Here is a 15,215-nt window from a genome sequence, read left to right as displayed (position 1 = left end):
AAAAAGTGCTCATGACTTAGGTGTCAAAAGCTTGTGTAGGATTAAACTTAAAGCATAAATAATATGGAAAATTTGACAAAACTTAATCAGAAATTATTATAAATAGCACAGATAAAGGATATAAAGTCATAATAACCATATGATTTTTAAAAGCTACAACAGCTGAAATTTTGCTGTTTCTCAATGGAAAATTTTTTAAAAAACAAAAGATTCATCATAATGTATATAAAGTATTTAGCATGATGCCAGGTACATAGTAACCATTCAATAAAAGTTAGGTATAAATGAACAATGGATTAAAGCAATAAACAAAAATATAAGAACCCAAAAAGGAGAGAAAAGCTTAGAACTGATTTCCTAGAGTGTGTACTTAAATGGAAAGTCGAAGCTCACAGAGAGCAGTAAGAAATTCTGCATTTTCTGGATCTATCTTTTGGGCCCTTTCATAGTACTCAGCTGCTTGCCTCTTTTCTCCCTCTAGCTTGTAAACAAACCCTAGGGCACTTAAACTCTGCACATCCGAAGCATTATAGCCAAGTCTCTTAGTAGCCAGTTTCTTCAGAGCACTTGTCAGTTTAGGACGCAGAGATGACCTGTCTTTGACCTTTAAGGCTTCTAAATAATGGTGGATGGCAGTATTTTCTGATTTACGGTGAAATTCCTGAAAGCGGCCATAGTGGTAGTGGATCTGATGTTTGTGATCATCAGTTATGTTCTCCAGACGAAGAGCTTTCTGGAAAATGTCTTCAGCATTGCTATACTGGCCGCCCTCGGCATACATGTTGGCCAGGTCCGTGTAGGCAAATGCAAACATAGAGTCTCGCTCCACAGCTGCTTTGAAATGAGAAACAGCCGAGGTAATCAGCTCCTCAACTTTCAGTTTATCCTTTCCTTTAGGTCTGTTGCGAGTGGCCTTCTTGATTTGGATCATTTGTGCCCTATAGCAAAGTCCCATTTGGTGATGCAAGAAAGAAGAGGTTGGTGTCACCTCCAAGGCCTTTTTCAAAAGTTCTAGAGCTTTGTCCCAGGAATTTTTTCTCCTATAGAATTTGGCTGCATAACGAAGGACATAAGGTTGGGCTGATATCTGGTCCAGGATTTCTTCAATATACTTTTCCCCCTCAGCTTCTGCATGCACATCTTGAAGCTTCAGTGCAAGAAAAACCTTAATGTAGGAATTATCTGGGTTCAGGGTGACAGCTTTCCTCAGGGGGCCCAGGGAAAAGCTTTTTATAGACCCTTCTCTGTCAGAATCATCCAGCCGATACACTGTGATGGCATAGCCGATGTTAAATTCTGGATTGTCTGGTTCTGCTTCCAGAGCCTTCTCAAAAGCGGCTTTAGCCTTTTGGTAATATTTTCCTCCAAATTTCAAGAGTGCCCATCCTTTCTCACAGTCAATCTCTGGACGCTCCAACTTGTAGTTAGAAGGACTAGACAATTTCTTGCAGACGTTCCCTATCTTGTCTATATACTTCTGAGCTTCTTTAAGCTGATCCATGTAATAATAAACCCAGGCATAGTTTCCCCAAGTGACCAGACTTCGTACTTCTTCTTTGTCTGAGTGCTCTCGCTGTATAATTTCTTCTGCTTGTTTCAAGCACTTCAGCGCATCTTCATTTTGGCCCTTTAGGTGTTTCACGTACGCCAATAGGTTATAAAGAGTGAGTCTGGATTTTGTGGTAAGAAATTCAAGCTGTTGCCCAATAGTATCTTCTACATCAAACAGATCAATGTCTTCCTTCAGTAAATTCCATGTGAAGTGACATTCCAACTCCAAAAGAATGGTCTTCAAGCAGTCCTTAGGAATGTCACTGTTAAAGATAAAAACACTTTTTAATTTCTGAAGAAATAAAGAAAATAATACATTTTTAAATCTTAAATACAGTTCTTTGCTTAACAATCTATCTTATCTACTTGATTTCACAGTTAAAGCACTAGGCTTCTGTAAGTTTATACTAGTTTCCTCTGTGTATAGGTATGTTCTAGAAATATTCCATTAAATTCACACTATTTATTGCAAAACCAATTCTGGAGAGAACAGCATTTTCTATTTTACAAGGTATCTATTTCCTTTAGGCAGTCACTAACCCACAAGGAACACCTGTTTTTAGAGAGGGGAATTTAAATTATTTTATTTACTAGCTTTGAAAATTAAGAATAATAGATATATACACAATAAATAACATAAAAATTTCATTTCTATATTATGAATAGTGAAGGAAAAGAGGAGAAAATGAAAAATAAGAAAAAGAAAAAGACTGAAGGAGAGAGAGAAGCCACATGAATACATAATTTTTGCAGAGAAAGAAAGGGAACTCCACACAGAAAAAAAGCAGAGTCAGACAGGAACAGGTACACCAAGAGATGGGAAGAAGTATACGTTTGAGAAGTAACAAAGATTTAGAGAAAACGCGGCAAAGGCAAAAGGAGGCTTAGCAGGTTTTACTGTTAAGTGCCACATCCTTCTGACCTTTAGGGTTGTGGGCAACAATAAAGACTGTCGCCTATTACCGCCCTTACAGTTCACGTCACAAATAGTTGTTAAACTCCCTTTGTGAAGCACAGTGTAATTTCTTCAGGGCCTAGTTTCATCTCTGAAACCAGGAAGATGAAGAGGAAGGAGGGGTTAGGAAATATCTACTCATTACCGGTAGGCTTCTATGTGCAAGATCTTCTGAATAACCCTGGAGGTATAACTGTGAATAAGACACAGGCCTACTTATACAGAGCTTGTAAGTACACAGCCAATTACAAATCAGCATTCCAATACAGTGGCATGGAAGTGACTCGGGAAGGGCACACAGTCCAGTGTTGTAGACATCTGTGGCTTTCATTTGGCAGAGCAACATCTCCCCCTCCTCTCAATCCATGTGATTTGAGACAGGCTGCCTACACTTCCTCCAGCGTGTGAAGGCATGCAATATTCCAGCCATTCCCTGGCCTCAGTGATTTATTCAGATTTATTCAATTAAAACATAATTTTGCTGAAATGGGGCTTTGCTGGAACTCTCTCTCTTCCAAAAATTTTAAGCTGGTAGAATATAAGCTGGAGTTGCTGGTGGCCATCTTTCCAAATCCTTGGGACAGCCTGCCTAAGAGAGACTCAAACACAGAGAAAAGCAGAGCTTAGGAATAAAGACAGATTGCTTGTGACGCTTACTAAATTCCTGAAACCAGGTATTGCCCGGATCACCCTGTCAATCCCTGTACTACTACCTTTTTAAGGAAATAATCTCTCTTTTCTTAAGCCAGTATGAACTGGATTTCTCCTGTCTGAAGCTGACAAATTCCTGATTGATATACCTAATTTTGTTTGTTTTGCTTATGGTAGTGGTGAGGCAGTCAGGAAAGACTTTCTAAATCTAGTATTGGGCATAATTAAGGGTCACAAGAAATTTACAGAACAAAGCTGCTTAAGGCTTCTCTCCAAGAAGGAAATGTTCTAATTATTGGATGAACAGTATATGTGTATTTATTTCCCTTTCTGCGGCACACAGGACTCTTTCTCTTATATGTACGTATGCATATTTGTATAAATGTTTTTCAGAACTATAGTAATATTTCTATCAAGAAACATTTATTGATCACCTCATGTCATACATGCCAGGCAATATGCTAGCTGTAGTCGATATAGTAATGAGCAAGATAGAAAAAGGCCTTTTCTTCATGGTAATTCCATTACGGGAGAGGAAGGAACAATAGGGGTTGACAGAAAATAAACATGTAAACAAATCAATGGACAACGTAATTCCAGATTTTAATAAGCGTTAAGAAAAAAACCAGAGTAATGGGATTATGTGGTGGTTTACTTTAATACACTTTTTATTCCCTCACTCTGTGAACTTTTCCTAGGAGAGTATTGTGCTTAGTTGCTCAGAGGTGTCCGCCTCTTTGCGACCCTATGGACTTGTAGCCCGCCAGACTCCTTTATCATGGGGATTCTCCAGCTAAGAATACTGGAGTGGGCTGCTATGCCCTCCTCCAAGGGATCTTCTCAACCCAGGGATCGAACTCAGGCCTCCTGCACTGCAGGCGGATTCCGTACCATCTGGGCCACCAGGGAAGCCCTGGGAAAGTAGAGGGCTTACTTATTCTCACAATTCTGGCCTTGGCTCAAATCTCAGCTCTTCAAAGAGGCTGACCCCTGACCACCATAGGTTAAACTGCATCTCCACCTTGCCTGCCATCCTAAAGTCTCGTCTATCACATTTTCCTGTTCTCCATGGCACTTTTATCAATATTTTCTGGGAGCTGGGGAGGAAGGGGAGCGGGCTGTGAATCAAAGTGAGATTGAGGCTTTAAAATGTATTGGGCTGAGTTTCAGGAACTGGAAAGCAGCTGTCCTAATTGCCAAAAGTGGCCGAAGAGTTAGAGAATTGGATTAATTAACAGAATTAGTAGTAGTGATTAGAAAAATAAAACCACTTCATATTTATAACCTAATAGTATACTTCATGAAATGTTTCCCGATTTTTATAAATACTAAATTTAAACATTAATAGCTTACTTAATAATATATTTAGATATTTAGTAGACATGTTCACTTATATTATTAACTTTATAATTTTTTCTTATTTATCCTCTTTCTTTTATCATCTGTGTATACATATAAACACATATATACAGGTCCTACATTTTAGCGATTGCAGGTTCTAGACCAGAGCTTTCCAACAGAACTTCCTGCCAAGATGGAAATGTTCTTATCTGTGCTATACAGTATGGTAGCCACTAGCCACATATGACCACTGATCACTTGAAATGGTGGCTAGTAAAACTATGAACTAAATTTTATATTTTATCTACTTTTAGTTAATTTAAATATTATATGACTAGTGGTTATTGTATGTGACAGGACAGTTGAAGACACTGGGCCTATGGAGCTTAATGTATAAGAAAACCTTAAGCTCAATAGGTTAGACTTCTTTAACTTGAAATTTTCCCCGTTTTATTTAAGGTGAAGAGCTAAATTAAATGGCAAACAGGGATATACCTGAGAAGAAAACTTTATGCATATGACCTAGGTTCACTACAGGTTCAACTCAATAGCACAAATGTTACACATGTAACACACACTTCCAGAATCAGACGAGAGCTCAAAAAAAAAAAAAAGAAAAAACCCAAAACATCCCCCCAAACCATTCACTTGCCACACTACCCAAGCCAGGCAGAGTGCCAAGCAATTTACACAAATTATATTTACTTTTATAACATCTTATTATTTTTACAATTTTATAAATGAGGACTGGGAAATAGAGTTTAAATTACATATCCAAGGCTATGTACTATAAAGTGGCCAAGCACAGGTTCAAAGTTACTTCTGACTAATTCAAACAAAAGCTTATGCCTTTTAACCATAATGCTATACGACATCTTTCATATAAAAATTGGAGTTCTTGTTAAAGAATGATTTGCTTTAAAATACAGGCTATGTCTAATGTATGTAAAGTTCACTTTGCCTAGGAAGGACTTAAAAGAAAAACATAGAGATTTTAGAGCAGCTTAAAGAGCAGCTAGAGGTTGTGTAACTGCTCATTGAGAAAGACAGGCCAGACAGTTAAAAGTCTGGGGATAAGAAAACAATGGTTTCAAACATAAGCCCTCAATCTGAAGTCACAGCATTCTACATTGTTGGAGTTATTTTGAGATGGAGCTCACTAGGACATGCTGTGGAGTGACAGAGAGGATTGATTATTTCAAACAATAAAGGATCTGAGTAGAAATGTGTGAAAACTGATCTGAAGAAAGATTAAAACTCTTAGTTATCAAAGATATAATTATCATCATTATTAGTGTAAGGAAATTAAAACCTCTTTTTTCCCCATAAACCAGTTAAAAGATATAGTACATGCTGATGATTTCCCAAGGTATGTCCTCTCTCTCTGCTTCCTCCTGAATTCCAGACTTCTAGTTTTTAGTTTAAATCTTCAATTAGAAGTTCAGTCGGGATCTCAAGTAAATATATTCATTACAGAAATCTGGGTTCCTTCAATCTGTTCATACCTTAGTTTTCCCCATCTTTTTTTGGTACCTCTTAGTCCCACAGGCCAAATAACCTAGAAGTCATCTCTTGATTCCTCTTCTCTCAACCCCTCATCTAATCCAATGGGAAATTCTGTTAATTCTACCACCCAGATATATAAAATCCATCCACTTTCCTTCCCCCTATTTCCACTGTAATTTTGCTAGTCTAAAAGACTATTTCCTTTAAAAATCTGGTCTCCCAGTTTTTGCTCTTAGTCCCCATATAATATTAGTAAACTTCTGAAAATGTAAACCAGGTTATGTCAGTCTTTTGATTTAAAATCTTCCACTAGCTTCGAAACACCCTTAATCTAGCCTCTGCCATGTCTTAAAAGCCTCTAAAGATGCTGGACCTGTGTATCCACCCAACATTCTCTCCTTTCCTCCTCTTTATCGTGTTTTAGACATACTGACCGTCTTCCTATCTTGAACATATCAAGTTCAAAGACTTTTACACTTGTTTTTACTCTACTTGAAAAGCTCTGTTCCCAAATCCTTGTATGACTAGCTCCTTCCTTTAACTTGGCTCAAAAATTCCCTATCCAAGAGGCCATCTGTGGCAAAGGTATCTAAAATAATCCCCCCTATTCTTTGTCACTCTCTTAGCCCACTACACTATTTTATTTTCCTTATAGCTCTTACCACCTTCTGAATTATGTTATTTATTCATTCATTTTTGGTTATTTACCCACTTATTTTTGGTTGTCTATTTCCCCCATTTAAATGAGAATAGGGACTTTGTTCTGGTTTGATTTTTTTCACCCGTGTGTCCCCAGAATCTATGATTTCAGTATATAAGAGGAGCTCAATAATAAATACTTGCAGAGTGAATGAATGAATGCAGTTATATACTGGTACCTTCCGGCATTTTCAACCCAGAGGCATGAGCCTAGCATTAAAAAAAAAAAGCACCTGAATTTCTGATGAGGGAATTCCTGCTAGTTCTTTCCATCCTGCTACTGGTTCCAAACTTTCTGCCACTTCAGTCTTCCCTATCCTATTTGTTTTTCCATCTTGGCATGCTGTCTGGCTCTCTGTTTACATTTTGAAAGTAGGTTTTGGACTAAGGTCCTAAGGTCCTGACTGGGAAACATGGTATGACTGTCCCTTGGTGGTTCCTTTCTCTGGTGTAAGTGCACCAAAATCGTAGGCAAGACATGCCACGCCCTTAATAGCCTGCTCAGATCCACAATATGGGCTTACCAGCCTCTGCCCATCCACAGAGTGAAATGAACCTCTGCCTCTGCCCAAGGCGGATGAGGAGGGAGGGCTGCCCAGGGCTTGTCATGTGGCTGAGATCTCCAGGGGACATTCAGTCAGCCATGTTAAGTGCCTTGCCTACACTCTATGGAATTTATGCACAACCGGGCACTATGACAAATTTTACTTTTTCAACTCTACTTACTTTTTTAACTTTGTCTCTGGGAAGCTGGGGAGAGAGGCTATTGTGTCTGAAGAAGCAACATTTATCTTTAGACAATTTTGTGTGTGTGTGGTGGGGAGTTGTTTTATTGTGTTTGTTTTTTTTGCCAGGGAGAAGCAGTCTTTCCTTTTCCTTGATAGACAGTTAGTGCCCAGTGGGGTTCACCCCTCTGCATCCCATCCACCAGACACTCGCAGGGCACCACCGGCCTTTTCCTCCCTATACCTCCCACATCCCTCCTTTCTTACAAAGGGTAGAAGTTAAGGCATTTATTAAACATTTTTAAACATAACAAAAGTCAACATCTGCAAATATATGAGCTGGGCATTCAGCAACAACCGTTTCCACAGTCCTAAGAGATGGATGCCATCACTTTTTACAGACAAGAAACAGCCTCACCGAGTTGAAGAAACTTTGCTTTGGGTTACCCAACTAGTAGGTGGTCCGAGTCAGGATTTAGAACAAAAGGCTGTAAGGCCTGCAGGAGCCCACCATCTGAGCCTCCTCAGGCCTCAGCTTCCTACATGCAGACCGTTCACCATCCCCGTGCGGGTAGGGGACCAGATGAAAAGGGGTCAGCCGAGGACCCCCACCACAAGCCAGTCTCGGAAACGGAGAAAGCAAGCCCCACAAAACGGGGGATGGGGTGGAGCCGGAACAATGTGTCCACGGTACAAAGGAGGGGGGAGAAGTCAGACCCAAGAATCAAAACGGCAAAATGGCAGAAGCGGACGCGTGTGACGCGGGGGCTGCGGCCTGCGGGGGCCTGCACCGCAGAAGCTCCCGCACCGGCCCGGGGGCGGCGGCGACCGGAGCCGCAGGGAAGTGACCAGTCCCCGGGGCGCATCGCCCCTGCCCCCCCGCCCCCCGACTCGGCCCGAGAGTCCGATCGCGGATGCCTGGGACGTGCCGGAAGGGTCCACGCGGCCACCCTCCCCGGCAGGCCCACCTTCAGCCGCCCCGGACCCGGACCGGGCTCCCGGGCGGGGAGCGCCCCCAAAGCCGACGCCCGGCGGCCGGGCTCTGGGGCTCGGCTCAAGGGCCGCAGCGCTGCCCTGCAAACGGAACGCGAGAGAAAGGCGTGCAAAACAAAGGCCACAGGGAGTTGGGGAGGGGCGGGGAGAAGCCCTTACCTCATGGTGGCAGGGCTCCGCTGCAGTTCCGGGAGGTGCAGGTCCCTTCGGGCTTTCTCCTCGCCCTCCGCTCCTTTGCGGCTGAGCGGCGGCGCGCGGGCGCGGGCGTGGGCGCGCGGGCGCGGGCGTGGGCGCGCGGGCGCGGGCGTGGGCGCGCGGGCGCGGGCGTGGGCGCGCGGGCGCGGGCGTGGGCGCGCGGGCGCGGGCGTGGGCGCGCGGGCGAGGTGACCGCAGCGCGAGGCCCGCGCACGAGGGCGGCCGCCTTTGTTAAAGGGCGGACGGGAGCGGGAAAGGGAAACTAGAAAGTGAATCTGATCCCCGACTAGGCGGAGTCCAGCTCCGGGAAACAGAAACTTCTGGAAGAGCTGAGCGGGGGCGCCCCCCGGCCGGGCTGAGGAACCGCTGTGAGAGGTTTGCGCAGCGCGGGGACGTTCTGGGTGGAATTTGCAGCTGGGCCTTGAGACCTTGGTCTTGGCCGCTCAGCTGCCTTTTTGAGTCCACGTGCCTTCGCTTTTTTGCGGGGTGGTTGTTATTTGTTGGATTTTTTTTTCCCTTAGCTAAGATGACTGAAGATATTTCAGCGTTATGTTTGTTGGGTGGCACCGATGCGATGTATAGCTTTGTGCATCCTAGGCTAAAACTCAAGTCTTGACTCAACAAACACAAGTGCAATGCCATGCACTTGTGCCGTGATTTTCACTGGGTAAACCTAGAGAAATTTGGGGGCCAAAACGTGTATATATTCAAAATTTTGGTAGCTATTCCAGGTTCGCTTTGCAAAGAGGTTTTTACACCCCACCCACAATTCTATGAAAATTCCCTTCCCTTCCATGCCCTTGACAGCTGAGCTTCCTATAATAAGGTCCCATAAGGTCCTATAATACTATTATAATAATCCTATAGTAAGGTCCCATCTTTATGATGGGGTTGGCTTCCCCTGGTAGCTTAGATGGTAAAGAATCTGGCTTCAATACAGGAGACCTGGGTTCGATTCCTGGGTAGGGAGGATCCCCAGGCGAAGGGAATGGCAACTCACTGCAGTATTCTTGCCTGGAGAATCCCCATGGACAGAGGAGCCTGGCGGGCTATGGCTATAGTCCATGGGGTCACAAAGAGTCAGCCAGGACTGAGCAACTAACACACACACCCACAAAGATGGGGTGGTTTGGAACCTAAGCAGAAAATATCAAATGCCCATACACTTTGCCCCCTTCAAATTCAGTCATTCCTTCTTTCAACACGTTTTTTTTTTTTTTTTTTTGGCTGCACTGGGTCTTAGCTGCAACATTTAGGATCTTCAGTTGCAGGATGCAGACTCTCACTTTCAGCATGTGGGATTGAGTTCCCTTACCAAGATCGAACCCGGGTCCTCTGCGTTAGGAGTGCAGAGTCTTAGCCACTGGACTACCAGGGAAGGCCCCTCAATAGGTTTTATTAAACGAATGCTAAGAGCTATACATTGTTCAAGGCCCTGTCAGTATAGCCTGGAATAAATCAGACAAGGGACAAGCCCTCCCCCCTCCTCCCCCCTCACACTGTCTGATGCATTTTGTTCCTGATTATGCACAGGGTGGAGATAATTCTCAAACTTCGAGAAAAGTGTTCGTCACAGAGTTTAAAAGGCACAAGTTTATCACTTTTATGCCTTGGCAAAATGCCGTGCTAGGCACTTTGTTTTTCAAATGAATGGACAACAATGTACAGTTTTTGCTGTGTCTATTAGTTTAAATGATGCTGACTTTGGCTTTGCAAGAAAAGGGGCCTTATACCTAAAGCCAGTTCTTGCTCCTTCAGAATTAAGTTAAGCGTGGCTAACTCACAGTGTAGATCCAGAACTGCAGTTAGCTGTGCATTTGTGATTTTGTCACACTTGTTTGTTTGGAGTTAATTTCTAGTGTGAGAGGTGAAGGTAAATAACAGATAGAATATTTTATGTCAGATTGTGCTATGGAGAAAAAGCAGAGAGAGGGTTGGTGTTTTGCTGTTATGAATATATTGGGGAGGAAAGGTTTGAGGTGGGGGAAGAAGTGAGCACTGTGGATATGGGGTCAGGGAAGAGCTTTCCAGACTGGGGGAACAGTAACTGCAAAGGCCTAGGGATGGAAGCATACTTGGCATGCACAGATGGTGTGGTTGGAGTGGAGAGGGCAGGGAAGAAGTCCTAAGAAATGAGGTTGGGGAGGTAATGTGGATGTGGTGGGTCTGTAGGCTATGGTAACCTTTACGTGGGAAACCACATTTTAGAAAAAGTACTGAATGGCTTATTTGGAGGTACAAAGATATGCCCAGAATTTCCTCCTTCCTGAAGATTTGCAATATTTAATAGAGCTCTGTTTGAAAAAATGTCCAGTGTGTTGATGGTGTTTTTTTCTTCCTTGTTCCTACTTCTTTCCTTTCTTTTAGCTGTAGCTGGGCCGAGAGATTGTCTTTGGTTATCAAGGTTTGAATGAACAGCAACTAAACAGTAAATGATAAAAATCAAAAGAGGAAAAAAAATCCTGATTATCAGCTTATATTGTTTAGGATTTCAGATTCAGAAAGACTAAAACGATCTGTAAAAAGTTTAAAGGAATATGCATGATCAGGATTGAGAAGAAGAAAAGACCCAGCTGTTGAGTAGGTGTTGAACATGCTGAGTTTATTAGATGGAATTTGAATATCAGTATTTTTTTCATAACTTGTCAGATTGGGTAAATTCATGGGAAAATTAGCAGTGTATTGTCTTCTGAATTCTTATCAACCTGTAAAACACAGCAACTGGAGAAAAAGAGAAATAGAACATGAAAAATGGCAACTAATAGAAAGTCTGCTTGGGAAACTGAAAACTTAGTAACTCTTCCAAGGTACAGATCTAAGCCTGAGTTTCTCAACCTTGATGCTATTGACATTTGGGTTGTGGGAAGCTGTGCAGTGCATTTTAGGATGTTTAAGCAGCAATCTTGCACCTATCCACTAGATGTCAGTAGCACGCTGCAGTTATGAAAAACGAAATTAACTCCAGAGATTGCCAAACCCAACTTTTTTTTTTTGGCCTTCGGGGCAAAATCTTCCTCCTTTCTCTTCCCCACAATTGAGAATCATGTAACACCCTCATGTATATACCTAATTTATTTGAATTAGTCTTCACAGCCCAGGCTGCAAGAGATAAAAGATGGACTTTAGGTAGGAGAGGAAAAGTTGAAATTAGATCACAGAAAGTCAAGGGTGGTACTGGAGTTCAGGAAGTGGCCTAGGTGAATGAGTTGATATCCAGGGTAATGACAGAGAAGGCTTACTCCCTTAAGCACCGGCTCCAAAGTAGAGGTGGCTGGGTCTGACTGGGGGCAAGATCCGGAGCTCTGGACACCGACTGAGGGTGGGAAGTTCAGGCTGGGGCATGCTGCAGGGTGGAGGCTCTTAGCCCCTATGCAGTCCCCGTTCTGGCAGCCTCAGGAGAATGGAGACATTGGTTTCAGGATGGTCCCCAGGTGGGTGGATCCTGTGGTGGTGTGTAGACAGTGGTTATCAAGGACCTAGACTGGGGCACTTACAATAGTAGTGAATGGCCTGAGCTAAGGTTTGGCCTGATTTAGGGTACATGAGAGACATTCCCTGGGCACTCAGGGAATTCTAAATAAGGACAGTGAATGACTGAGGTTCTGTCAGTCATTTACATGGGAGTAACAAGCTCCTAAAATTCAGCTGTCAATTTCAAGACTTCTTGGTAATGCCTGGAGATACTCATTTGTAAATTCGGCAATAGTATTTTCAATACCAGAGAGCATCTCTTTTCCTGGATTCACTGCTTGCTTTTCTCTGCAGACGTCCAGGCTGTCCCACATTTTAGTTTTACTGAACTCCCCAAAGGGCAGAGATGTCTTCCAGAGTTGGGAAAGATGGGAGAGCGAGATGATTGTTAGGTTGTTAAACACAATAAGTAAATGTGATCTTTGAAGCTTGTCAAACACATATCACACAAACACATTGCATAATCCAGAGATTTATTTTGCCTTAAAGAGCTCTGCTTTCTGGGTACAGATGATGTATAACAATATTGGGGAAGAGTTACCTCATCAAAAATTGACACTTATCTGATAACTATTTGATTTTCATATTTCTGACCTAGGGGAGTTGGCAGTGGGTAGACTTATTTTAGTACCTTTAGAGCCTCCTTCCTCAAACACAAGCACTTTGAGTCGTGTTTCTGTTAATAAACCTCTTGTTTTAGTGATACGGAAATTGTGAAGATGGCTTCTGTGTAACGCTCATGCCTGCTCCTGATACAGACCTTACTCACTTCAGTTCTTATAGAATTTCAGTAATAATTTCCCATAGAAATCCAAGGCCTTGTTCAGTATTTCTGTGAATTCCTTGGGGACTTGTCTTTTCTGTGGATTTAGGGTTCCCACCAGGAAATACAGGCAGCCTCTAGAATGTGGAAAAGGTACCAAAAGAATTGTCTCCTAGGGCCTCCAGAAGGGATTTGGATGTGCCAACACCTTCATTTCAGGCCAGTGAAACCCATTTCTAGAGGCTTCTAACCTCTAGAACTGTAAGATAATAAATGAGTGTGATTTTAAGCCACCCAGTTCATGGTAATTTATTAGCCACAATAGGAAATGCATACATCTTCCCCCCAAACACGTACAAGAATGAAAAAACAATGACATTGTTTCCTTAATTTTCCTTTTAAAAATGTTATTTGTGGGGCATTTAATAAAATGTTATAAAATGTTTTAATAAAATGTTATAATCAAAGGGGATTGCTACAGATGGTCTTTCAGACTCTTTAACATCCTTTTCCTATTTATTCATCTAACTAAATCTGTGCTAGCAAATGACTGAAGCAATAGTGCTTCAAACAAAATGGCATAAAGCAACAGAAATTGTTTGGAACAACGAATTAAATTTCAAACATCTTCGTGGAGAAAATTGACCTTTAATTGACTATGTACTTGTTTCCCTGTCTCTCTCACTAGCTGCTTGAGGTTTGGGGGGAAATGTCTGCTTTGTTCACTGAGGGGTAGCAGAATATGCCATCCCCAAATATGCCACCTTGCCATAAGGATTATTTTGAGCTGAAGGCAATTGAAAAGAAGCAGATAGAAGAAGAGCTCTCTATTCTCCCCCATCTGCCTGAAAAATAATGTCTCTCCTCTCTCTACCAGGAAGGACAGAAGTTAATCACCTGAGACAGCCCTAACCCTAAACAGCCCAGAGACACTGACAGAAAGATATATGTAACACACCTTATAAGCAAACTCTTACCTTCTGTTAGTTTCCCCCAGATATTTGCCTTCATACAATTTGCTCCTTAGAAATTTGAAGTTCTTTGCCTTTGCCTTATCATTTCTCTAAAAATGTATCATTTGGTTGTTAGGATGCTATATAAGCCCATTTTCTGGTCCCCGCTTTGAGTTACTCATCACTGGGTACTCAGGTGTATGCCTGATGCATGTGTTAATACACTTGTTTTTCTCTTGTTAATCTGTCTTTTGTCAGTTTAATTTAAGGCTCTAGCCAATGAACCTAAGATGGGTAGAGGTGAAAGAACCTTCCCTTCGCTCCTTCACCCTAGTACTTTTGATATCTAGCACTGAAAGCTATTTATTGATAAAATGAATGAATTGAACATTTTATTTTATGTAAGTCCAGTGTTTGGTGGTTTTTTTTTGCTTTAAATCTACTCAACAAACTACTATTTTTTTCTCCTTTTTTCCCTACTGTATAACATTCACAGAGAAATGGTTCTTTCTCTTCTCTCTCTCTCACATATAGAGGCATGTATGTTCTGTTTGACTATTTTCTTTTTTTAAAAAAAGACAATTCACGGTACACATTTTATTTAGTTTTAATGAGTGGGATCGCTTTTCTACTTGAGCCAATTTTTTAACCAAAGCAAAATAACCTAAGTAATACAAAGTGTTAAAGTACAGCATAAAGATACAAAAACGGACATACTAATTCTAATTAGGAATGTAATTATGATACTACATTTTTTATAATACACAACTAAGTTTAGGAAATCACACAAACATAGATCAGTGATTTGAATGAAAAGCATACATTTGTAGCAAAGCATTGTAGTTACAAAAAAAAATTACCAAAAAAGGCACAAAATTAATGTTTATTCTACCTTTATGTCATATTCCTAGATTCTTCACCAATGTTACATGAAAAAGAAAAACTAAAGCAAAACACGTGAAAAACTGAAATCAGAGTCACTAATGTTATCAAATAGGGAAACAAATAAAATCTAGCAGCCATCAGCAAGAGTACAGCACAGAGAATGCTGTAAAAAGAAACAAAATTGCCAGAAAGCTATGCATCATACTCTTTCAAACCAGTAAAATACGCTCCTTCATACAATGGAATGTAAACAAAATCATTCTCCTGTAAGGTATAGAAATGCAAGTTCTTTTTTTTAATACTGTAGATGGGTCAAATGTTTTTGTAATGGTTAATTCCATTTTATAGAGTGGGCCAGGAACACATTTATGGATTCTGGGGATGATATGATGTGTACTGTAATACTTTGATTGGGATAATGGACACTCTAGCTAAAAAAAAAAAAACGAAAATATGAATACAGAAGTATAAGACAAAGGCTAATGAAACTTCCTTATATCTTAGCAACATTTAGAAGGAACTCAAAT

General features: G+C 41.5%; 1 protein-coding gene across 1 annotated transcript; it reads right to left on the bottom strand.

The window, feature by feature from the left end:
* Positions 1 to 370: 370 nt before the first annotated feature.
* On the bottom strand, positions 371 to 8,597 carry LOC128067960 (interferon-induced protein with tetratricopeptide repeats 5). Its single transcript, XM_052661094.1, has 2 exons — positions 8,581 to 8,597; positions 371 to 1,814 (listed from the first exon to the last, which is right to left on the bottom strand). Exons 1-2 carry the CDS (start codon positions 8,583 to 8,585, stop codon positions 371 to 373), a joined length of 1,449 nt encoding a protein of 482 aa, XP_052517054.1. The 5' UTR covers positions 8,586 to 8,597.
* Between the last annotated feature and the right edge of the window lie 6,618 nt (positions 8,598 to 15,215).

This window comes from Budorcas taxicolor, chromosome 23, assembly GCF_023091745.1.
Source record: "Budorcas taxicolor isolate Tak-1 chromosome 23, Takin1.1, whole genome shotgun sequence".
Classification (NCBI taxonomy): Eukaryota; Metazoa; Chordata; class Mammalia; order Artiodactyla; family Bovidae; genus Budorcas; species Budorcas taxicolor.
The sequence above is the reverse complement of the archived record's forward strand: the minus strand, read 5'-3'. Positions and strand labels throughout refer to the sequence as shown.